This window comes from Castor canadensis, chromosome 2, assembly GCF_047511655.1.
Source record: "Castor canadensis chromosome 2, mCasCan1.hap1v2, whole genome shotgun sequence".
In the NCBI taxonomy this organism is placed as follows: domain Eukaryota; kingdom Metazoa; phylum Chordata; class Mammalia; order Rodentia; family Castoridae; genus Castor; species Castor canadensis.
This window is the reverse complement of record NC_133387.1, coordinates 84366236-84392685: the sequence shown is the minus strand read 5'-3', so window position 1 is coordinate 84392685 and position 26450 is coordinate 84366236. Positions and strand designations below refer to the sequence as shown.

The 26450-nt window shown below is 41.8% G+C and overlaps 1 protein-coding gene across 5 annotated transcripts in view; it reads left to right on the top strand.

The window, feature by feature from the left end:
- Osbpl3 (oxysterol binding protein like 3) overlaps positions 1-26450 on the top strand; it is a 182837-nt gene that overhangs the window by 92109 nt on the left and 64278 nt on the right. For all 5 annotated transcript variants that reach the window (XM_074065166.1, XM_020179412.2, XM_020179409.2 and 2 more), the window contains exons 2-5: positions 6414-6652; positions 22772-22888; positions 23370-23423; positions 24232-24345. In XM_074065166.1, coding sequence (XP_073921267.1) covers positions 6551-6652; positions 22772-22888; positions 23370-23423; positions 24232-24345 — 387 coding nt within the window. In that variant the 5' untranslated portion in view covers positions 6414-6550. The remainder of the gene's footprint in view (positions 1-6413; positions 6653-22771; positions 22889-23369; positions 23424-24231; positions 24346-26450) is intronic.

The following is a 26450-nucleotide window of genomic DNA, read 5'->3' as shown; positions in this document are numbered from 1 at the left end:
ACCATTTGATGGCAGCTCTTAGCCCTGTTCTGTGCCAGAATCACCTGTGGAGGTTTAGGAATTCCAGATGTTGTCCCCACTATAGATTCCAATGTAATTGATTTGGTACAGGGCTGGTCATCAGTATTTTTAAGCTCTCTACATGTTTCCAAAATGTAGTCATTTTGGAGTTGTGTCCCTGTTCAATAAAGTCTGGACTATACACAGTTCAAAGTTACAATTTATATTTGGCAAGAGCCTGGAGAGAAGATACTTTGATATAGGATAGATCCTATTTCTTGTCTCTTACGACCAGATTTTCTTATGAAATTAAGGTTCCTATTCAGGATAAGGGAGTGCATGGATCTTCACCCACCCCACCATGTCAAATGGACCTTCACAGCATAGGAACTGTCTCATCAACTCTACTTTCAGTTTTCCTGAGTGATGCTTGATGAAACTTGCCATGATGTTTAAGCATGGAGGTGGGGACTGAGAGCTCAGGCACCTGACATTTGCCATCCTTTGCCTACTTTAGGTTAGAAGTGGGGCTATAATTCACTTTTTTTTAGTTTTTTTATTAGTATGTAATAGTTGTACAGGGGATACATTGTGATATTTACATATGTGCTTACAAGATATCTTGGCTAGATTTACCCCCTCCATCATTCTCCCTCTTTCCCCCTCTTCCCCTTCTAAGAACAATTTCAACAGGTTTTACCCATCGTGTGAAGAGTAAGTCAGGCAAAGTAAGCCAGGCTCAAAAAGTCAAAGGTCACACGTTTTCCCTCATGTATGGAAGCTATTCCCATAGGTTAAATGCATCTATAGATACAAATATGATCGTATACCCGCACACATACATATATATATCTATATAGTAAGAGAGACAACTAAATTAATGAGTCTGCCTGAGGGGACTGTGGGAGAGGGAAAGAAAATGTTAGAGAATGAAAAATATTCGGACAACCCATGTTTATATGAATATAATATGATGCACTGGACTGCAAGCTGTTGAACATTAGGGGAGGATGGCATTAGAGAAAGAGTAAGTAACGGGGGGTTAATTTGATTAAAGCACAATATGTACAGGCCTAAAGTATCAAGGTGAAACCCCTTTGGACCATCAGTATACACTTAAAAAAATGAAAAGCAGTGAGGGTAAAATAGGTCTTTTCTGGGAGGGATTATGGAGATCCCTCAACAGACTAAAAACAGACCTACCGTATGATCCAGTGATACCACTCCTTGGCATATAGGTGAAGGAAGGAATGTGCTCCAGGATTGATAGAGGCACTTGCACCCCCATGCTTTGGAAAGAGCCCCAGTGCCCCAGGACTGATGAATGGATTAAGAAAATGTGGTATGTATACACAACGGAGTTTATGTTGTTTGCAGATAAATGGATATTCAGTGTAATAACTGGTGTCTTTGAACTTTTCTGTTTACTCAGTGGTGAAAAATAAATGGCTGAAGCACAAACTCCCAGCCTGATGCCACGGTCTAGCAGTGTGTTTCGTGGAATCTGCCACATTTAACATCTGTGTCCACATGCGTTTCTGTGGCTGCACAGCTTTGAGCGATCACTGTGTTCTTCCCTAAAGAAGTGGATTCTGAAGGGCTGGCAAGGAGCAGAGGGTAGAGATGGGTGTTTTGTTTGAAAGTGCCAGACAGAGTAAGCATTTGGAAGTTCCTTATCTTTCCAGAAGAGAGAGATTACAGTGAAAATCTTCTCCTGGGGAGTGTTTGGGAATGGAGACTTCTGACTGAGTCTCAGTGTTCATCTCCTAGGACAGTCCAATATTAGTTCTCCTGACCAGACTAGTAGTCCAGATAGTTAAGGCAGATTAGCCCTTGCTTCGCCCAGGGTCCAGTATCACTTATCAGTATCTGAGATTATTGTGACTAGAATCTGCCTCTAGAAGCTTCTAATCTTGAATCTCTGAGGCACTTTGGGCAAAATAACCAAAGGCCTATTTCTGATCATGTAATATTAAAAAAATTTAAAATATTAATATAATTAATATAATAATAATTATTACGTGTTTCAGAAGGTGCCATCTCTAAAAGGGATCTAGGATTAGAATCATTCCTTTTACCATAGACCAAAAAAAGATACCCCATTATAATTTTTTAGTGTCAATTCAGGGAATAATTTATCTGTTTTATTGAAGGATTGCAAATTAACTGGAAATGTATGCCTTATGGTCTTCATGAGAGTTATTCTTCAACTAAGGAAGCAAAAATCTGTCTCTCAAGGCAAACCTAACCAAATGTATGAGTGTAGTGCCCAGCCCTAACGGCTAATAAATAGCTGTGCTGAGTGCTGCTGTATCCAGGCTACACATACATTAAGCTGCTTCGTTGCACAGCCAGTGGTGATGAGTTATATGGCTTTGATTCTTCTGTGTTTGTCTTCTTCTAAAGTAAACACAGTGCTACCGTGATTTTAAAATTGTCTGTTCTCACTTGTGGTACTTCAAAATTCTGTTGAGTTCTGATTTGCTTGGGGTTGAAAGAGGGATTGTAGGTCCTTATCCTTTGCTGCATTTGCTGGGAGAGGAAGAAATGGAACTCACATTGTTAGGTATCTGCGAGCATCTGCTCTATTCAAGGCAATCACTTTATCCTCCTTTTCTCATTTAATGCTTACAATTCCCTGGGAGGTGGATATTATTATTCCCCATTTTATACAGAAAAAACTGAAGACGTGAACACCTTTATCAAAGTACAGAGTTTGTAATAAGGGAGCAGCAGTTCAAACCAGAGCTGGCTCCATCTGAGGTACATGGTGGTATGTACATCTCCTTTCCATCTCCCAAATGGTGCCTTCTTTTCTAAGTGAGATACTCTAAAATAAGTCTTAAAATTAGCTTGGCAATACACTGCTCAATGATTCTTGCCCATTTTGGGGGTGGAAATCTGTTCTCTTTGCCCTAATGGAAGCTCCAGAGTGGCAATATGTTTGCCTATCTTAAGCCCACTTGACTTGTAATCAAAGGTGATGAGACTAGAAGCAAGATTATGGGGGATGAAATAGACATATTTCCCTGGGCAATAATCTCAGGCTCTGCCCTGGAGATGGAAGTGAGAGGAGATGGGAACTTTCCCTTTTTTCTCTCTTAAAAGGGAAAAGAGGCAGGGGCCAAATGTTGGCAGAGGCCTTAACCCTAAGTGCTAACTTTGATAAGTATCAGATTTAGCTTACGAAGAGAAGAGTCTTGGCATGAGTAGTTCCCTCCAAAGTGAGATTGTCAAGGTCAAGAGATAAAGATGACCTTTTTTAACAGTTGCCTCTAAGGCCGTGTTATAGCCTTTCTGATTTAGTGGTTTCAGAATTCGTGTGACTCATTTCATTGCCCACGTTTCTCTCCCACCTTTGCCTGTCGCTTATACCTTTTGTCCCATACTCTTGTTTATCAGACCCTAAGCCTTAAAAAACAAAACTGGGGCTAGGGGCATGGATCAAGTGGTAGACCTTCTGTCTAGTGAACATGAGCCACTCAGTTCAATCCCCAGCACTGCCACAACACAAACAGAAAAAAGAAGAAGAAGAAAAAACTGGCACACATAAACAGAAATCCTTTCTTGGTATCCTACTCTACTGTGAATATGTTGCCATAGCAACGGGTGGCCCCATGTAGATGCACACACACAGACACACATATGAATGTCAAAAACGTGAACACAGAATTATCATATGATCCAGAAATTCCACCTCCAGGTATATATGCAAAAGAATTAAAAATACGTGTTCAAACAAAAACTTATAGGTCAATGTTTGTAGCAATGTATTCACAATAGCCAAAGGTGGAAACAGTCCATATATACATCAACTGATGTATGAATGGATAGACTGCACCTAGGAAGGTGATCTAAGTGTTACTCAGATATTAAAAGGAATGAAGTACTCAGACATGCTATAACACAGAATAGCATGGGATTTCCATCAGGTGCTTCTTACCCTTTCTCAAACAACAGCAGCCAACACTGTTACTAAACAAACCATTAATATCCCTTTATAGCCTCTCTTGGCAGTTTTTTAGATTAATTTGCTCCTAATTCAGGTTTACTTAGTCATGCTCCACAAGTAGAGCTAACTCTTTGAAGAGACTGTAGTTGGTTTTCTTTTAGTCTTATTTATAGTTGGGTTCAACTTATAATGAATACAGAGATGGGGGGAAGGGGAGAATAGATGAGAGTAACATGGGAACTGACTTCTATGGCTGTAGGTACCTTAGTTTATTTTCTAAGATTTAGATATTTCTCTTCATTGTTTTTAGTTTATGACTTTAATATATTTGTTTTAAAGAACTAAATATCAGTGTAGACATAGAAAATTTAAGTATTTAATAATTAACCAGAAGTTTGATACCTTATCTGACTATCTGATTCCTGGACAATTATATAACTTCCTCCTTTTAAAGTTAAGTAACTAGGTGAATTGGCTTGTTTATTAACTAGGTGAATTGGTTTATTTATTTTTTATTGTTGTTAACATGCATGGGAAAATTGTAGATTGCTTGAATTTACTGTATTAATTAGTCCTCACCTTCAGAAGTCCAAACCAAACATCTCAGTTACCCTTAACTCAGGGCTGTGGATAAGGGTGATGATTCTGGGGCTTCTCTTCTTTGAGGACTGGAGAACCACCATCAGAATAAGACCTCCTAGAGCTGCAGAGGTGACAGGCAGCAACTCCTGGAAAGGGTGCCCCATCTCTGCATTTTGCCACCCCAGGCACTTTGCCATCTTGGAGATTGGTATTGTGCTGTAGAAATGAATAGGGTATTATGTCTTCAAAGCTAGCCTATAATATTCTCTCTCCTGAGTCTTCCTAATCCAGATACCCATCTCTCCCCATGTCTCTCAGACATGGGGCAATGGCTGTTATCACCACCTGGCCAGTAGGGTTGTGCTAATTTCTAACGCCATGGTTAAAGGGTGGGCTAGTGCCCTGATTCAGTCTCTTGCCAACTGTGTGATTGGGCGAACGACCTAATTTCTCAGAGACTCTGTTGTCCTCCATAAAACAGAGATAATACTCCCTCATCAGCCTATGGATTAGACAATGCTTGTGGGACTCCTTAGTACAGTACTTGGCAGTAAGTAGTATGTACCCAGTGATTGTTGTTTTAATTACTAGCATGCTGATAGATGTGGAAAATTCTGTTTTCTCCCCACAGTTTTGTTTTGTTTTGTTTTGTTTTGTTTTTTTCTATCAGGTTAGTTTGTTTTTTAGAAGATGTTTCCAAAAATCATTGGGAAAACAAATCCTGCATCATTCTTCAAAAACCAGAGATTAGAAAAAATTATAGTATCATAAAACATAGCATTAAATTTGCCTTGTTAGCCATTTTCAAGGTTATAATTCAGTGATATTTAGTATTTCTACAATGTTGTGCAACCATCACCTATCTAGTTTCAAAACATTTTCATCATCCCAAGAGGAGACCCCATAAGCCATTAAGTAGTCATACCCCTTCCTTCCTTCCTGTCCCCCACCCCCAACTCCTGGCAACCACTAATTGGCCTCCTGGTTCTGAATATGTCTATAAATAGAAACATATAATATGTGGTCTTTTGAGTCTGGTTTCTTTCACTTAGCATAATGTTTTCAAGGTTTACCTGAAAAATATTTATATTGCCTTCCCGGTGCAGTCTGTCCACTCTTCAGGTGATACACATACGGATTATTTCCACCTTCAGCTATTGTGAATAACGTTGCTATGAACACTGATACAGGTTCTGTTTAAACATTCATTTTCAATTCTTTTGCATACATACCTGGCAGTGAAATTTCTGGATCATATGATAACTCTGTGTTCATGTTTTTTATAAACTGTCAAACTCTTCTCTGCCATGGCTGTACTGTTTTACATTTCCCCAAAAAATGCCTAGGGTACCAGTTTCTCCATACCCTTTCCAATTCTACTTACTGTCCTTTTTTTTTTTTTACAGCTATCATAATGTGAATGAAATGATGTCTCATTGTGCATTAGGATTTTTTACAGTACTGATTTTGTATGTGTCTGGATTCAAACTTCCATATTGATGTTCTTAAGCCTGTCATTGCAAAGCTAGTTGAAAACCCAACAATATAAAGTTTCCAATAAGAGGAAGATGTAAAACTAGGCATGGTGGTTCATGCCTGTAATTCCAGTGTTAGGCAGGAGGCGGAGGCAGGCAGATCAAGAGTCCAAGGCCATTCTGGGCTACTTAGCAAGTTCCAGGCCAGGCTGGGTTAGAGAGTAAACCCTGTCTAAAAAACAAACAAACCAAAAGGTGAAAAGCATCCTTGCCTTCACAGTGTCTGAGGAAGCTGAGCACTGGGGCCTGTGATACGTAGTATGAAAAACCCACTTGCATGGCTCATTAAGGATGATATCTGATGCCCTTGACCTTTTCTCTGATTCCTTTTCTTTTGGTTTTAGGAACTTCCTCTGGACTATTCAAAATGGTTTTTAAACACACTGGATAAGTGCTGAGCCCCCTGCCTGTGTGGGACTCCATCTGCACGGCTCCACTGCCTGCTGATGGCATTTTGACTGCATCAAGGCTGAGTGATCAGATGCCCATGATGAGTGATGAGAGAAACCTTGGTGTGTCCCAAAAATTGGTCTCACCTTCACGGAGCACAAGTAGCTGTTCCTCCAAGCAAGGAAGCCGACAGGTAAAGCTAAATTCATGCATATTTTAAGATGCAAATTTAAACCACTAAGAATTTGCAGGTTAAAATGTACACATTCATTTGGGAAATTCTACTTCTCAGTTTGAGGGCATTTGCTTTCATGTCTTGATTACATGAGAAACTCAGTTCTAGGTAATTCTAATAGTTTAGCTCATGTATCTACCAGGTGGAAAGAACTGTTATTTGGCTCTTCTCGTTGTTTTATTCAGTCTTTGCAACTGCCCATGGGTGTTAATATTTCCATTTCCCCCTGAGGAAGCTAACTCAGACCTGCCAGGTTATTTCCCCAAGAACACACAGCTAGTGAGGAGCACAGAAGAAACCAGAGCTTCATTTGTTTGGCTCCAGAGCCCTTGCTTTCTTTATACCATGCTGACCAAAATAAGCAACATTTTTCCAGTAGTCATAATAGCCACCTCCACTTCCTTCCCTTCACCAAACCTTTTATGACAGCCTGTAACCACAGGTTGCCTCTGAGTAACCTGCTTTATTTCTCTAATGTGTTGAGGGAACCTAGTCAACAGAAAAAAATTATGGAAAGGAGTTAAGTAAGAGGATGAAAAAGTGAAACAAAGGACTGAATAATTAACTCCTAAGTAGCTGTCAGCTACTTACACATTGCTTCTTGGTTTCCTTTCTAATGAGTCTCTGTTGGTGGGGTTTGCTGGTGTTTGATCAGTGGCAGTAAATACACTTTAGTCATTATGATCCTTCCTTCTTCGCTGTGAGGGGAGGGACAGGCTGGCAAAAAGCTGGATTTACAACCCAAGTGGCCTCTGAGCCCTGTGGGCATTGGCTTTGCCCCACAGGAAGTTGTAGCCTAAGAATTTACCCAGTATGCTTGGTTCCAGATTTGGAAGCCACAATTAGCTTCCCACCTCAGGCATGTCCACACATTTATGACTCAGCAGCACGGGCATCTCTCTTTCTGTTTGAATGTCCCTGGACAGGGAACGTGCTACCCATCCATCTATGATTCTAGGTAAATGAGAGTTTGCTGGAGGGCTGAATGTGGGGGACCCTCCAAGATCTTCTTTGAGGGGTTAAGAAGGAAAGTTTTCTTAGCATTTATCTGTGATTAAAAAAAATAATAAAAGGCTTACAAGTAGACACTGACTAATGCACCATGGCTCCCTGGAGCTCCGTTTTCATGAGGGTAACTGTGCTCACCTACCTTGCGAGCCTTCCCCAGAGTTTCTCTCCCCTTAGCCAGAAGGCTGACTGGGATTAGAAGGGATGTGTGATTTACCCATCCACTCCATCCCCTTTTCCCCTAGTAGCATCTATTGTGATGTCTGCCTTTGATCAGGCAGAGGTCATGTCATGATTCATTGAAGTAGCCAGTGCTGCCATTACCAGAGGAGCAGAAAACAGTTTGGTGAAATTCTCAGATTCAGTGCTATAGACACTTTTTCAGTGTGTTGTTTGAAATCAGTTTGGTGGGGTTTTTTTGGGTTTTTTTTGAGGTTATATCATAAAGAGAAACAGCCCAGCGCTCACGTTTTTTCCTGATTGTGAATACTTGGTCAGTTAGTCACTCATTTATCAAATGATTATCTTTTATAGTTAAGATCTCTTACTTGGATTTGCACATAGTGTTGCTTTATAAGTGTCAATACTTAACATTTCTTCTGTGCCAAGGAAAGTGGAGAATTTAATACAATTATTTTGCTTTTAGCAAGGTTCAGTTACATAGTCATGTTTAATATTTAGGAACCATTTTCTTAGTCTGTCCACTGTCTCATTCTCTGTCAAAGAAAAGGTCTCTGACCCAGGAAAACCAGGCTTTCCCATCCATGTTGTCCCCTTTGGCAGCCCACGTCCATTCTGTCTTCATGAACTGGCCTGAGATTGTGTGTCCATTTTTAAACCTCTGTTGAGGTGCTGGACCCTGGGAAGCTGTTACTTGCTGGCTCTTAGGGACACAGCTATACCCAGTGATCTTCCATGGCTAAATATAGTGATGGCCTTTTATTTCCAGCACGTCGCTAGAAAGTACAAGCTAAACATTTAAAACTTCAATATTTCCATAGTAAAAAACTTAATTTGAGGAATGTTAAAATGTAACAAATATTTACTTTTTTTTTAATCACACAGACACAAAAGGGCCCTAGATGTTAACATGTGTAACTTCATGTATTTTTATGTTTGGAGCAGGTATAGCAGCAGGAAAGGGGCACTAAATGCCTGAACTTAAAACTCCATCTTGGCTAAAAAACTTTGTCTTTAAAGTCATTTTCACTTTAAATTTTCATCTAACACAGCCAAGTGATGGTGAGGGTCTCTGTACTTCAGCCACACTGGCTTTCTTTCAGTTCCTTGAACTGAATTTTCCCTGTCCTTTCTTGAATTGAACTTGAACTTGCCCTTCCTATCACAGACCTGCTCATAAAAATCTCAAGAACCAGTGCACTATGTGTAGATGCTCCCCTCTCTATATATCTGTGTTAAAAGAATTTGCTTCCTTGGTGGAAAAAAGATGAGAGCTAAATGAAATAGTAAATATGAAGCACCTGGCTGGCACCTGGGCGACACTCAGTAAGTGTAGACCAAGTTATTCAATGAATGAACAAGCAGGCAGTTGCTAGGTAGAAAGACTGCTATTCATAAACTTCTATAGATACATGCAGTGGGTGAAGGGATAGCTAAGTGGGAGGGAGAATTGCTATTTTAAACCTATAAAATATGAGTAATTGCAATTTCCTTTTGTCTTTTTCCCACCACCCCCTTATATTTCCTGCCTAGAACTTTCAAAGTAACACATTTCAGAAGCTAGATCAGGCTAGATAAGATGAATGAATAGTGCTTGTCTTTATGAACAAAATTGGATAGCTCTGGATTTTAGTTCTTCAACCACTATCTATTGAAAAGCTATTATTGAAAGCTCCTGAGCAGGGACAGGACAGCTGAACAGAGCATAACCAATAAGAAATCAACTGATTGCAAAGATTGCATATTGTAAAGAGGACACAATTTCCAGTCTTTCATGTGTTGTTAGCATTTGGCATGAAAGTCAGGTATCAGAAAGTGAATTGTGCCAAAATAATTGACAAGTGTTTCCCTCATTGTTGCAGGGAATTGAAGTCTCTTGCTAGGTAAGTCTCCATTTGGCCATGCAGTTTGCTCTTGTCACCTGGCTGGGCTAATTTAAGGTGCCATTTGAGCCCTCCAAGGTCACTTGATGAGAGTTAATATATTCAGGCTTTTAGCTTACACTACACTCGAGAGAGTACAGCTAGGCTGGGCTCAGGGCCAGAATCCTTAGGACACATGAGTTTAATGGGGGGTGATTTTGCCAAGCTTTGAATAGTGAATTAAAGCTACAATGTTAAGGTGTTTATATTTTCAATTGTCTGAATAATGGAAATGTTTAGTCTCAAGCTGGGCCTGGTGGTCCCTGCCTCTAATCCCAGAACCCAGGAGGCTCAGGAACTTGAGGTCAGCATGGGCTACATAGTGAGACCCTGTCTCAAAAAGGAAGGAAAGAAGGAAGGGAAAGAAGGAAAGGAAGGGAAGAAGGAAGGAAGCTTAGTCCCACGGATTTCTTTTAGATCATCATGTCTTTAGAGATACTGAAATTCACCAGCTGCCATTTAAGTAAGGATTGAATCAACACTACCAGACCAGCTGAATAGGAGTGATCGTGGGATCTGCCTACTTGTGTTACATTGTTCTGTGGTGGCATCTGAGTTCACTTATTGTTGCTATAATAGAATACCTAAGACTTACAAAGATTTATAAAGAATAGAGGTTTATTTGCTTCTGGAGGTTGGGAAGTCCACGAGTGTGCTGCTGTTATCTGCTTGTCTTCTCTTGAGGCCCTTATACAGCTTCAACTCTTGGCAGTGTGGAAGAAACAAATACAAGTGGCAACAACCTGATCTTGGTGACTAAGAAAGACATGAATCCCTCTTAATGACCTCATCACCTCTTAAAGGCCCTACCTCCCACCATCACTACAATGGCAATCAAATTTCCACATGAATTTTGGAAGGGATAAATCATATTCCAGCCACAGCAGATGATCATAAAGGTGACCTCTGGAGCCTAGTAGGCCTGATTCTGAGTCGTATGCTGTTGATAAGCATTTTGGCCTTGGCAGGTTACATACACTCTCAGTACCTTGGTTCTTGTACAAATTGCTTAGTTAGAACAGCCTGTACCTAGGAAGGACTGTGGAAGTGTCTGACAAATAAACCACTCACCTCCCATTAACTGGGGAGTCCCGGGGTTTTCAAGCCACCCCACAGGTGACTGCTTCCCTGCCTCATCCTTCCATCTGTGAGGGAGACAGCTCGGCACATGTTGACTGCACTGAGAGGAAGAGTCAGCAAGGGACACTGGGAGTTCAAACCGTCCAGAAGCATCTTCATAGCACTAAGCATCTTTTCACACCTTGCTCTCACAGACTCAAATGAACCCCACAAGGTCTGCATTCTTTTCCACACTGAAAAAACCTTATGGCCCAGAGATGTTAACTGCCATGTTAAGAGTCACACAGCTAGTAAGTAGGAGGGAACCAAGCTACCATCTGGTTGGAGAACATGACATTTCTTTAGTGCTAGAAGGCTTCTTCAGAAGTTAATTCAAGGTGGGGTATGGGGAGGAGGTGGCACAAACAACATATACACATGTAAGTAAATGTAAAAACAATAAAATAAAAGGGGAAAAATATTTTTAAAAAAGAAGTTAATTCAACTTCCACATGTGCTGTATAAATGGCTATTTAAATAAGCCTCCATCAGGCAGCACCTCTACGAATGCAGGGCAGAGAACAATACAGATGAAGGAAGCAGCCTGTGGCTCCCTCTTGGCCACAAGAGGAGCTGGGTTTTTCCGGTGGACCCAACAGAGAAAAGACTTAATTGTATACTCTGTGTTAATTTTCCAGGCTCTCATTTTTTTGGCCTTCTCCCTCTCCTCTTTACTGCTGACCTTTGACCACGTTTGTGTTTGTGCCATTACACCCTGGAGGTAGGAAAGGCCAAGAAATAAGGCTCAGTTCTCAACACATTTCCACACTGAGTAAGTCTTGTAAAGAAGCAAACATTTGATATTGGAAGAGGTTAAAACTTCAGCTAAAGTGACAGAGTTGAGTTGTCAGAGCACCTTTATTCAGGGTACCTCTGTGTCCACAGATGACAGACCATCAGCTCCATTCTGCACTCAGAAGAGCAGGAGAAACACTAGGAAGTTACTGAACTGTTAGTACTATTCTGCAGTTCTGAAATAAAGCACCAAATATATTCTGGTGTGTTTTAGAAATGTTACTTTGATTAAAAAACAAAAAACAAACAACTACATGAGATGCCTTAAGGAAATAAATATACTTCTTCATGGTTGGCAGCAGCCGTGGTGCAAGACAAGGAAGTCAGAACCCCAACCCCAACACCCCCCCCCCCCCCCCCCCCCCCCGGTGCTTAGGCTGAATGTGACTGATCAGCTGTGCAGCTCCTGGAATATTCTTGAGAAGCTCCAGATGCAAATGTGAGCTGAACTGACTTGACAGTTCTTTCCCAGAGAGGGGAAGGTCTCCTTCAGTAATTTGATAACACTAAAATGCTAGCAGCCCAGAAGTGACAGTGCAGGAAGTAGGACAGAGGCCAAACAGCAGACTCCTAGAATAATCCAATATCCTGCTAAGGCCTGCACCCTGGACCTGCCACTGAGTCCAGCTGTTTCCCATAGTACTTGTACCCAAGCCCAGGTGAGTCACATTCCTGCCACATTTATGCCCATGTGGTCTCTTGCCCTATGCAATGGGCTGAATTGTGGCCCCCTCCAGATGAGTAGTTCCCCATCCAAATCCTCAGAACCTGTGAATGTTACCTTGTTTGGAAATGTGAACTTTTGCAGATGTAATTAACTTAAGAATCTTGAGATGAGAAGAACCACCTGCGTTATTCTAATGGGCCCTAAATTCATCAAGAAATCCACTGAGGAGAAAATGGGCACAGAGGAGAAGGTGATGTGGTGGTGGAGATAGCGATTATCTGGAGCCCTGTGGCTACAAGGCAAAGCACACCATGGAATGCTTATAGTCTTGGGAACTGGGAGAGTCCTGGACAGAATCCTTCCCTGGGACATCCAGAAGGAGTATGGCCCTGCCAACATCTGCATTTTGGATTTCAGCCATGAGAACTATTAGAGAATAACCTTTTGTTGTATACTAACTTCTTGAGGTCATCACTTTGTCCTACATCTTTGCATCTCTAATGCTGGGACTAAGTTTTAGCTCTTTGAGTCAGGACTGCCCTACTAACGAGAAACTCAGGTATACCCTGGACTATACCATCCTTAACACTAAAATCATTCCTTCTTGGGTTCCTAAGGTTCTACTGGATCTTAACATGCTGCTGGGTTCTCATTATGAGCACCAGCTCATAATGAGCTATGTAATACTGTGAAAACAAATCAATGCTAATTTGGATCAAAGATAAGAAAGGGTTTATGGTGCCAAACTTCTGCAGCCTACATCTGTGATTCTCAATCATATGTCTGTACTGTGATGCAAATTTCAATTGACTTGGGAAGAGTAGTTGAGCACACGGTGACTGAATACACTGTAACCAGCTAGCACCGTCCAGCAACGGACTAGGTTTTCTTGAGAACTCTTTGAGTGCCCTGTGATTGGAGTGTAAAAGTGTTTTATCTGAAAGCGAGAGCACACAAGGGAGGAGTGAGGTTAGGTAAAACACCTAAAAAATTAGCTAGCATTTGTTGCCCTTAACACAGAGAAACTAAAGCAGATACCTTAAAAGCAACTGAGGCCAACAGGAAAAGGGACCAGGAACTAGAGAAAAGGTTAGATCAAGAAGAATTAACCTAGAAGGTAACACACACGCACAGGAAATCAATGTGAGTCAACTCCCTGTATAGCTATCCTTATCTCAACTAGCAAAAACACTTGTTCCTTCCTATTAGTGCTTATACTCTCTCTTCAATAAAATTAGAGGTAAGGGCAAAATAGTTTCTGCCAGGTATTGAGGGAGTGGGGGGGAGAGGGAGGGGGAGGAGAGGGAGGGGGCGGAGTGGGTGGTAAGGGAGGGGGTGGGGGCAGGGGGGAGAAATGACCCAAGCCTTGTATGCACATATGAATAATAAAACAATAAAAAAGTGTTTTATCTGAATACAGAGTCTAAAGTTCTGTCCAGTGTTCAAACACCAAAGGACAGGACTCTGCATTATACCATGAGAGATTTTTTTAAAATTGAAGGGTAATAAAAGTAAAACATTAAAACGATGCTGAAAGACATAAGGAACAAAAATGTGTCCACCTTCTCACCCATGGCCTGTCCCATTCCCATGGGCTTCTGGACTGGAGAGTCCCCATCCCTAGGTGGGATACCCTTGCCCTGTGGAAGCAAATCATTCTTAGAAAGCAAGTCATTCTTAGGAAGGACTATGGAAGGGCCCTGAGCAAGGCTCTCAGTCAATTTTGTGACCCAAAGCAAATCATTTCACTTAGACTCCTCATCTTTAAGCTGAAAGCATCATCTCTAAAATAACTTCCACATTCTCTTTCAAACTCTGAGGTTCAAAAGAAGTATCTATGACTCTGCAAGGGAGAGGGGAAACCAATCATTATAGTGTGCCTTGAAGTGAAAAAGAAGTCCAGAGAGACCCCCAAGTCCCTTGAGTGAATAGTGTGACCCTGTTATCATTGTCTCGCTGTCAGAGATAGGCTTGTTCAGCCTGGGGCAAAGGTCATGCTGTGGGCAAGGGATGGGGTTGGGGGGTGTAGGTGGCTCTGAAGGGACTCTACTGAGTACTGATGGTCTTTCGGACATTCAGCTGAAAGGTCCTATATGTGATCTCCAGACTCTTCACAAAATTTATAATCTTGGGCACAGTACTTTGGAACTCCTGTGTTCTCATCTGTAGAATGAGGATAATAAAACTTATTATGGAATCACTGTAATGCACATAGAAAGGATCCAATAACTGGTAGTCATTGCTTTTATTACTGTCACCACTCCCATAATAACTACAGAAACCCCACCACCACCCTGGTGGGCTGCATGGTGGGAGCAGAGTGGCATTCATAGATTCAGGGTCTTCATCTTTAGCAGTAGCCACAGCTCTCACAGGCCCTGTTTAAAGAGCAGAGTGTTATGTAGAGAGGAGAGTGCACAGAAGATGCTGTTCATAGCCTTAAAGGGGCTTCATACAATCAGGAGAATGTTTAGCAATATTAATAACTTCCAAAAACATCTGAAGTATCTAAAAAGTGCCAAAGTAAATTGCAGCCATAAATGCTAAGTGAGTCACCAAGAAGGTAGAAATGTCATTATATGTGTATCTGCTAAAGTTTTTTTTTTAATACTATTTTAATTATAAAGCCATTTTTGGTCAACACAGTTGCAATAAACATTTTTCTCTTATATAGAAATCCAAGATGGGAATGACCTCAGGTGGAGCTAGCTGACAGCTCACAAAAAAAAGCTTTTTGTTTTGCTTTAGTTTTCCTCCTCATTGTCATTGTCGACCCCTGGTAATGACTCAGTTTCTTCCCCTCCCCTCCCATGCTTTCTCAAGTCTTCAGCCAAAGGCTGGGCACATCTTTTCCCATTTCTGTCCTGTAGCTGGCCAAGTGCTAACATTGGAAGTATTTGGGGGCCTGGGTCATCTTGGTGTTTGCTTCACAGCCCTGGCATGGGGTCGGTGAGCCACATCTGTATATGTGAAGGGGGAAGGACAGTGCTCATTGGCAGATGGTGACTGCCGTTCTCTACATAGCCTTCAGAATTGAGGGCTCTCCATTGCTTGGTCTCCCATTTTCCTGAATTTTTTCACTCAGATCCTAAAGCGTAGGATTGTACTTGAGGTTACTACACTGAAGCTAATGCTGTTGTTTGATATGACATGAGTTTATGATAAAAGTTTTAGAAGGGATTTCAGAGCTCATTTATTCCAGCCTCCCACTCAGACTTGGAGTTCCCTCTGTGGTACCTCTGCCAGGTGGCTGTCAGCTTCTGATGGACCACTCTAGTGACTGGACAATTTGCTCTCTCACAGAGCAGCTATGTCATTTTTGTCAGTTTGTTTAGTACTAATTATTAGATAATCAGACAATCTGTCCTTTATGTACAGCTGAAATCGAGGGCCTTATAACTCCCAACCATTAGGCCTGTTTTTGTCCTTGAACTCTAAGTCAAGTCCTGATTCTTCAAAACAGCCTGGTCTTATAGAACATGGCTACTCCCAGAGGGCTCGTGATCCAACAGCAGATGCAGAATCTCCTCTTCTCCAGCCTCTGAACTGAAATATGCTTTGGGACAAGCTCTCCAGGGTGACCTATGCATGCAACAGTTTGAGAAGCAATGAATTCCATCTCATACACCATCCCTCCCCAATGAATTCTTTTTTATTGTCATTGCTATCAGACCTACTGGTGGTTTAAAAAAAAAAAAACTCAGCTGAGAGAAGAAAAAAAAACATGTAACAACTCCAACAACTCTGGTCTGACATCTGTTAAAGCTGTCATTCTGTAATGGAAATCTATTGACAAGTAATTATGTGTGCCCGAGGTACAGCCATGAAAGGCGATATTGATGATCTTCAGCCTTTTTTTGATAGGTTTTACAAGATCACAAATGCCTTTGAAATCGTTAAAGACAGATTAAATTATGCTCCATGTGATTTAATGACCCTTATTGCCTTGTGATTTTTTAAAACCCGATAAGCTTGATAAACAGACTAAGTAATTAGAATAATCACTCTCCAGTTATGACAGATAGAGGCTGCCACAAAGCTTCCCACAATACATCTCAGCTGCAGGGAGAAAAAGTTTTAGATCATGTTCTATTTCTGACATCACTGCAAGAGCAGCAACTGAGAATTCAGCATCTGAGAGGTGCCTGGGAGGTGTGCACTGTGCAAACAGCTGTGCTGGAGGGAAGTGCTTGCAATTGATGCACTCAGCAATATGGAGATGAGCTTGGCCAGCTCATGAGTGTGAATAAGTGCTTAGCTGCCTTTCTAACCACAAAGCAGCGTTCTATCTTTGGCACGTTAGACATTCAACAAAACAGACAGAATTTAATGCCAGATGACAGTGACAGACTGTCTTAGGTAAAGCTCAAGCAAAAAGCCATAAGAAGCTCCTTCCCCAGCCACTGTCTTATTTCTATCCCTGTCTGATATTCATGGTGACCTTTTAGCTTGACAGGATGGGACATGGTTTAGCAGTGCCTTAATAATCTTCATTGGCACCATCTATCCTGTACTGTATCTCAGGATATTCAGCCCAAGATGCATGCCCTATGCTCAGGTCACTAGGTATGTGGAGGACAGTGAGACCCACTTCTTCAGACCTACTCCTTTTAGCTAAGAGAAACTGACATTTCTAATTTTTTCTGTCCTTAGAACCAATTCACTCTATCTCAGTACAACTTACTGAAATTTCATATCCTGTGGGCTTGGTGGGGGCCTTTTGATACCCACTGTCTTTAGATTCATTCAGTAAATACTTATTCAGGGCCTATATTTTCCAAGGAATAAGATTCATTTAATGAAGGACTGAGGCATAGCTCAAGTGGTAGATCACTCACCTAGCAAGCATGAGGTCCTGGGTTCAATCCCTAGGACTGCAAAAAAAAGAATAAGGCACAGAATGCAATGCCTAAGATTATAATAAGTCATGGAACCCACATTCAGTGCAAAGTGAGGTTTGTGTTAGTGCTGCCCATCTGCAGAAGATTTGTGGGTAAACAAGAATTTACTGGGCAGAGAAGGAGATGGAGCAGATATCCTAGATACTAAGGAGTGAATGAACAGCATTAAAATGCACATGCTAATTTCCCACCTGTTTGGTGGAGACCTGGCAGTTCTGAGAAGGGTTCTAAACTCTACTTGCCCATCTCCATAGTTGTCCCAGGGTCTGGACTACTTTCTGGATTTACCCACTGCTAACTCCCTGCCACACAGGTTTGCCCCTTGTTCATCATCAAAATTTACACATTCTAACTATGGGAAAAAAGCAACATGCTATAATTTGTAGCAGAATGAGTAAAAGATAGGCTTTGGAGTTAGGTGGCTATACCACTTGGTAGCCACCTGACTTAGATAACTTAGACAACTTGACTGACTTAAATAACTTGGTAGTTATCTAATGTTCTTCCTCATTTGCCACATTCAAAAAAGAAGAATACTAATTGAAAGGAAAGTGAAGAAGCTGATAAGAGAGATATAGGTCTTTACTAGGGAGAGGAGACCTGAAAGGGACCCTCGGCCATCAGAGTAGCACTCTGAGAGAGGTGAGAGCACACCTTTCTTAAAGGCTGGGGATTTTAAGCATCCTGTGGTGGGAAAAGGGAGATTGGGGGGGGGTGGGTGGGCACTAGGTAAGATGTTTAGGAAGGAGAGTGGGGGAGGTGCTGGACATTTACAGGAAGGTCACTGGGGTCAGGCAGTTATGTATGTTGTTTTCCCAACATTCCAGCATTTGCATTGTTTCAGTATTTCTCAACATTCCAGCACTGATAAATGCAGCCTTGAAGGGTTATACATGATAATGGAAACCCTAGAAAGTTAGAGATGCTAGATGTGTGCATCTGTAGGTAACAAGTAGAGCCAGCCCAGGAGAGAGGCCATGTGGGCTGCAAATGGCAAAAATATAGGGGCAGGGCTGCCCAAACTCATTGGAGCTCACAGCATGAGACCACACACCCCAGGTACCAGACTTAGAGCTACAGGATTTGGTGTTTGTCCTGCTGGGTTTGCTTTGGTTTCACTCCCCATTTCTTTGCCCCGTTCCTCCTGATGGCATGGGGATGTTTACTCTGTGCCATTGTGTGTTGAAAGTATGTAAATTGATTTTTGATTTTACAGGGACTCACAGCTAAGAGACTGGCTTAAATCTCAGTAGAGACTCTGGCTTAGACTTTTGAACAATGTTGGAACTGTTAAGACTTTGGGGACTCTTGGATATGGACTAAATACATTTTGCATTATGAGATGACTAGGAGCTTTTGGGGACTAGGAATGTAATGTTATGGTTTGAATGTGAAATATCCCCCGTGGGCTCATGTGATGAGTGTTTGCTGTCCAGCTGGTGGAGCTATGGGGGAGATTGTTGAAACTTTAGGAGATGGGGCCTCACTGGAGGTAGTAGGTCACTGGGAGCATGCCTTTGAAGGTTGTACTTGATCCCTGGTCCCTTCCTTGCTCTCTGTTTCCTGTCTGCCATGCGGTAAGAATCTCCCCTACCATACACTCCCACCACCATCATGTTCTGCCAGGCACATGATGCCAGGCACAGCTATGAATTGAGCCCTCTGAAGCTGTGAACCAAAATAAGTTCTTTCTGTCTCAGGTTGTTTATGTGAGGTATTTTGTCACAGCAACGAGAAAAGTAACTGATACAGTCCTTATGATAATTTGTGAAGCAAAGACCAAAGCACTGGGAATACAAACGAAAAAAAGTCATGAATTAATTAAATGTTAAATTATCTGGTAATTGATAACAATATGACTGTAATTTACAGGAAAATATGAGTAACGTGGATTAGCTAATTTAGGATTTTCAAGAAAGGAGGTTAAAAATGAACTAACATCTTCAAGAATTTTCATGGATAGAAAAGATTCAGAGAAGATTCTGGGAGGCTGGGACCATATGAGTAAATCACAGAAATGAAAATAAAGACAAACACTAGGTGATACTCATTTTCATATTGCATGAAGGATGGGCCAAACTGTAGTCTGCAAATGGTTGTTGACTTTAGTAGAAATAAGGAATCAATAAATGAGAGTCTGGGTCAGGGTGATACTAGGGATAGAGAAGCAGGGACATGGGAAGTAGACAATTTGAAGATGGAACCAGTAGGACTTAACAGCCCTTACCGTAGGTTTAATCCCTTAAAATTTTCAAAGTGATTTCACATGTACTGTGTTGTGGCCTGGTATTCCTTCTCATAACAGTACACAGAATCTGTGCCAGGTTCATCAGTGGTACTTAGCCCATCATCCCCTTAACCAACATCCCCTTGCTATGAGTAGTATTTTAATGGCCCCATTTCTTTCCTCAAATGAAGGTCACTGCTGATTTATTTGTACACATATTTTTTAATATATCAGCATCATGCTTTTCTGTAATTCAAAAAAAATGTCAAAGAATGTGGTTAATATTAAAATATATTTCAACATGGAAAAGCTCAGATGTGACTAGACCAGAAGACATAGTGATGTAGTCAGATAAACTTATACATAGAGTGTGATGGCTGCAAATACAGACCAGACAGATGTGTGTCAACAAGTCAAATGGCATGACCTGTGGTGATGTAGTTGTCTAAATGGTAGGCGATGCTGCGTAAAGTTCCAGAAAGAACAAAGTATGTCTAGTCCACAGTCTTCCCTCAGTTATTCAGTACTTTGCTTTCCTAAGAATTCAGAGTATATGTAAACCATGAAAAAATACATGGATATATGTGTGAAACAGAGACCACTTGTATACCCAAGTGATTTTATCAATTTTTTTTTTCAGTGCTGGAAATCAAACCCAGGTCCTTGTGCATGGTAGGCAAGTGCTCTGCCACTGAGCTGTCCCTTATTCCTCCACACTCAAGTGATTTTCAGCAGATTTTTCATCTCCCTATCACTACCACAATCATGAGTGGCCTCATAGGGAGTTTCCCCTGGCCACTAAGAACCACCAGCTCTAAGGTGGTGGCTGCTAACTCTAGGATGGTGACACACAAGGAAGCTGGGAGGCGAGAATTTGGATGTAGAGACCAGTAGACATGTTGGCTGCAGTGTGTTTTCTCTCCCAGCCAAGGGTGGCTTGCACCATCTTAAATACTATAAATCTGGCTTTTCCAGCCTGGTAACAGTGTCAAGTTTTGAACACAAGTAGAAAATAAAATTAGGAAAATAGATGACATTTTGTAGAGAATAAAAAGTGCAAATCCTTTTTGGCTTATTTACATGAAGGGCCAGCAAAGCCATTCCAATTCCTTGAACTCAATGTTGGCTCATTGGTAGGTGTGTACTGTACCTCAGGAATGTTGGAGCCATCTAGTTCTAACATGAATCTTTGAAACTGTTTTGAAATTTAATTCTTCCTTTCCTTTAAACTACAGGCATGATCTCATCCAGTTTTGTAAAGTATGTAATAATGGCTAATCCCTCTTGGCATTTGTACTGTGCACATAGAAGGTCTTGAGCAGATGTGCATGATTGTTCAGTATTAGTGCCCTGCAGGTTGCCTTCTGCTCAGGAGTCTTAAGACAAACAAATCCAAAGGGCTTGATCCACTTAGAGCACTTCCCAGAGGATTTGGGGCCTTGGCTTTTCATTTAATGACAATACCACACATGGCTGTCTTTCACAAATATGGGTGTGCTATATCTAATTTGTAAATAGTCATTTAGGCCAAAGACACTTCAAATGCATGCCAAATTATAATCTTCTAAGAGCACAAATCTGTTTGCAGCTTTATTTTGGACTGAGGTTATTCATTTGCTATTAGATACCTGCTATTCACAGGGTAGCAGGTTAGACAGTGTGAGGAAATCAGAAGTAGACTAGACCCTTTACCCTCAATGAGTCCATTGTCCAGTAAGGATGATAAAACCTCAGATGTTATTGAGAGTAAGTGGGGAGCCATTGGAAAGTAAGATGGAACACTGATGGAGCTTGTATGGATGAAAAGTACTTTTCTCTGGAAGAGGGATATTTCTTAACTTGAGGACCTTAAAGATTCATTAACGTTTAGACTTTTGATAAGTGGCTTTCTGAGCCAAAGTAAATGTTAGCAGGATTTTTTGTGTTTTCACTTGATGGGAAGTATGCCTTCTCACCACTTAATAATATGCATTCTCTAATTATTGTCTGTGTGTAATAACTGAGTGACTGGATAACTGGTAATAATTACCATAAGGAAATCTCATTCAGTGTTGCTGCTTTTCTGGGAAAAAAGTTCTCTAAATTAAAAGCTGAATCTTTTTTTCTTTTTTCTATTGAAGAAATCTCTTTTGCAGCTGAGATACCACTGTGATATTTCAAAACTCTGGGTTTTGAAATGAAAGGGGATCTGATAGATGGCAAACAGCTCTGTCAAGATCATTACAGAAAGAGTGCAATTGCTAATGCAGGAAAGAGTTCTTGTTGCCAGAAGAACATACATTGAACTTGAGGACAACCTGGAGATGAGCCACAGGGCACTGCTGTTGGTTTCTATGCACTCCCCAATTGGCCATCTGTGTCTGGCGCCTGAGTCTCACTGCCCCTGGTTCCTGGTGCTGCGCCAGACTTACTCTGTATTGCCTGGCACCTCCAGTCTCTGGCTCCAGTCTCTGGCCTCTGCCTCTAGGCTAGAGAGCTGACTTGGAGCATGGAATCAACATGAAATCTTGGGCCAAATAAGGGGGAGGGAGGAAACCTAGTTCTGGGAGAAAAAAAAGGATGGAGATACTTGTTACCAGACCACTTTTTGATGCTTCTAGATTTCCCCTGCTTAAAATAACTAGAATTTGAAGGTGGTTAATTATCAACAAAATCATTATTTCAGCCAAATTATCATGCTTACCAACTTGCATTTTGTCATAATGTTCAGCTAATTTTTAAGGCAACCCCAACACAGAGGGGGACGGAGGAAGAGAGGGGGAAGAGAGCACTTCTTGAGCTCTGTAGGTTTTTTTTTTTTTTGTGGTACTGGGGATTGAACCCAGGGCCTTGTGCATGCTAGGCAAACATTAAACCACTGAGCTATATCCCCAGCCCTGTCTGTAGCTTTTGGTTGACATTCAGAATGAAGTCTAGTGAGTGAACAGTAACTGTGTGATGATGTCAAGGTGAACAAAAATAGAACCTGCAGTAAAATCTTTCTCTTTAGCTGTGGTTGTCAAGGTTCAAACACCAAAAGAGAAACAGTTCCTTCCAAAGCAGAGCTTAAAAAAAAAAATCAAATTTGATGCCAGTCAAGTGCAACATTAAATCTATAAAGTCCAGGGATTATATGGAAATTAAATTTGAATTTCTTCTTCCCAAAAAACCCCACCAGGCTCTCCATCTTAGATGGGTTTTCTGGCAGCATGAAATTCTTCTTAATGTTACTGTGTTTTTAAAAAGATAGACATTTAGCATGGACTCTTGTTGGAACAGGACAGCTGGGAAGTGGTGGAAGGACTGAGGGGAGAGATGAATTACACCCAGGAGCCACCTGTGCAGAAAGGATTTTTGCTGAAAAAGAGGAAATGGCCCTTAAAAGGCTGGCACAAGGTAAGACATTGGCATTGGACTCCCCTTTATGGGTACCTGCTTTGTCCCACTCAGTACCCCATTCTTGGGCACTCAAGTTTGATTGAAGTTGAATTTTTTTTTTTTTTGGCGGTACTGGGGCTTGAACTCAGGGACTCGGACTTGCTAGGCAGGTGCTCTACCACTTGAGCCATACCTCAGCCCTTTTTGCTTCAGTTATTTTTCAGATAAGATGTTATGTTTTTGCCCAGGCCTGCCTGGTCTGTGATCCTTCTACCTATACCTCCTGTGTAGCTGTGATCACAGCTGCATTTCACCACAACTAGCTTATGGATTGAGATGGGGTCTTGTAAACTACTTGTCTGGGCTGGCCTCGAAATGTGATCCTCTCCATCACCACTCCCTGAGTAGTTGGGAGTAAAGGCATGCTCAGCTGAAATTTGAGACCAAGTGAGAGATGTTTCAATGGAGCATCATAATGAATTATACCTGTTCCCCGCAGAGATTCTTCTACCTGGACAAAGGAATCTTGAAATATGCCAAGAGCCAAACTGACGTAAGTTTTCTTGTTGGTCCAATATACTGTGAAAGAGTTCTGCAGGGGTACTTGCTGTAAGATCAAGGGTGAGATTGTGTGTAGTCCAGGGCCACAGTTCTCTGAGGATAAGGTTTCCCACATTGGGCAGAGGTACTTGCTTCTCACTGTCCCAGCTGTGGCTTCTAGGTGGGTTCAGTTCTCCCACCAGGGGTCAGTGCAGGGCTCCTTCAACACTCCACTGGGTATCCATTGGTCTTTTCTGGCCTTATGGTTGCACTGAGGGGTTCTCTGGATGGAAACATCTAATAACAGGAACAAAGCACAGGACAAGTGACATGCCCACTCTTACAGTGACTGAGGTGCTTGGCCAAGGAAAGCTTCCCCTTGGAGTAAACACTAGGAAGTCAATCTGTGGGGGCTCTGAGTGACAGGTAGGCCTACCTCGTAGGGTCTTCCTCTCCTCTTTTCCTTTCCTCTTATCCTACCTTAGCCTTCTGCCCATGCTCCTCCTTTTAAGTCACTTCTGAATGACTTTAGACACCAGACACTAAGTCAGTAGGAAGCGAATGCATTGCCATGGGAGTCACCCTGTGAGGTTCACTCTTGTTTCCTCGTGTCAAGGCTGTGAAAACTGTTCATTACTTAGCTTCTCTGCACCTCTGTCTTCTCATCTGTGAAATGGGGGACAGTACTGTGTACCTCACAGAATGCAGACTCAATGCTTCGTGTTGGTGGATGTGGAAGGTGAGGGAGGATGGGATAGGGAGGGATGTTATTAGTACTTCACCACTGTGGTTCTCAAGCAGCCCTCTTTATGGCTCTGCAGATCGAGAGGGAGAAGCTGCATGGCTGCATTGACGTGGGGCTGTCGGTGATGTCTGTAAAGAAGTCTTCCAAGTGCATAGATCTTGACACTGAAGAGCACATCTACCACCTGAAGGTGAGCGTGCTGCCCAGGGGCTCTCTCCGAGCCCCTTGAGATTTTATTTTGTTTGTTTGAAATGTTGCCCACACTGGACTTGAACTCCTGGGATCAAGTGGTCCTCTTGCCTTGGCCTCCTGAATAGCTGGGGCTCCAAGTGTGCAGCACGACCCCCGACTCCCTTGATGTTGACGAGGGACGGTCAGTTATTACGCTGTTGGTGATGCCTCTTAGACATCTGGCAACTTGTAGAAGGTCTTCATCACCAATGTGTCCCTAAGGACAGTGTTGATACTAGGATGGGACAGTTCTTCAAATGCAGGACTGGCTCTTACACTGCATGTAGGTATCATGTCCTTGTCGCCTCATCCCTCAAATTTTACTACCCCTCCTCCCCAGTGACTGTGACAACAATCGATAACAAATAACATCTTCATGTTCCCAGGTCACCCTGCAGGCAGTGGCATCTTTAGCAAAGAATCATTTATCATATGTTAAAATACACTGTCTGAAATATTTAGTATGTGGAGCCATCTTGCAACTGCAGCTAATTTTATAGGGATTCTGGCAAAGTTCTCTTAGTGAAATGTTAGGAATTTTTTCCCTATAGGAGAAGTCTGCAAATAGTACCTCTCAGTGAAGTTTACCATCTTGTTCTCTCTCTCTCTTATGGATGATATAGCAAGTTAAAAGCACAAAGCTTGAGGATGAGAACTAGATGAAATTTTGCAAGGCTACTAACTTGCTGTTAAACATTGACCAATCATTGAATCTCTGAAAGTCTCAGTTTTCTCCTCCTCAAAGCATGGAAGAAAGAAAAAATTACTGCAGTGCTCATTTTTCGGGCTGCATATGAAAAACTTGGCATAATGCCCGTCCCAAATACACTCAGTAAGTTTAGTTCCTGTTTATGATTCTTACGTGGTCTCTGAATATCAGGAATTAAATGAGAAAATGCTAAGACTCTTTTCTTGTTTGGGAAAACTACTTAGGATTTAGGGAATAGAGGCTGAAGGCTGGGGAAATAAAAACACGAGACTGTAAATTCCAGGTTTTAACATGTCCCTGTCCTCTGTAGCATGTGTGTAGTGATAAACACGGTTTCCCATGTACATGTGGATGACTGACTGGCTAGATAGTCAGACGCATACTGCCTTCTAGTTTAACCCTGAACCTCTAGGTTATGTAAAGCAGGGTTTCAGGCCCAGCATGGTGGTACGTGTCTGTAATCCCTGCACTAGGGATGTTGAGGCAAGAGGATTGCAAGTTTGAAGCCAGCGTGAACTACATACCCTGTTTCAAACAAACAAACCAAAAAAGAAAGTAAAAGAAAAAAATCAGGCTTTCTTTTCTGGTATTACTGTGTTTTGAACTCAAGGCCTCTTACTTGTTAGGCAGGTACTTTACCACTTAAGCGAAGTCTCCAGCCCTTTTTTTTTTGGCTTTAGTTGTTTTTCCAGATAGGTTCTTGTGTTTTTGCTTTTTGCTCAAGGCTGGCCTCGGAGGCAATCCTTGTACCTGTGCCTGTGGTGTAGTTGGGATGACAGGGCAGCACCACCACACCAGCCTTATTGGTTGAGATGGGGGTCTCACTAACTTTTTGCCTTGGCTGACCTCCAAGCATATTCCTCCCAGTCTCCACTTCCCAGGTAGCTGTGAAAAAAAATCATGCTTTCTTAACCTTTGCACTGCTGACATTGTGGGACGGATATTTGTTTTGTCATGGGGCTGTCCTAGGCATCTTAGGAGGTTTAGCAGCACCTCTGACCTCTGCCCACTGGATGCCATGGTGTGACAACAACAAAAAAGAGTTTCCAGATTTGTCCAAGTATCTCCTGGGGGATAAAATCACCCCTTGTTGTCCAAAATCCCACCTTCCCAAAATCCCAGGTAATTTGTCCAAGTAAAAAAAGAGTAATGTGAAGTAAAAGAAGGAAAAACCTATAATCTTAAAAAAAGAAACGATTCTAAGCCCATTCCCACCCCCACCCCTAATCAGTGGTCAGTCTCGACTAGAATAGTTCAGGTTACTGTTCTGTGTGCTTCCAGTGGTTCTTCCTTCTGTGCTCTGACATGGTCAGGAAAGAATTGATTCTTGTTTATCCACTATTCTAGTTAGTGGG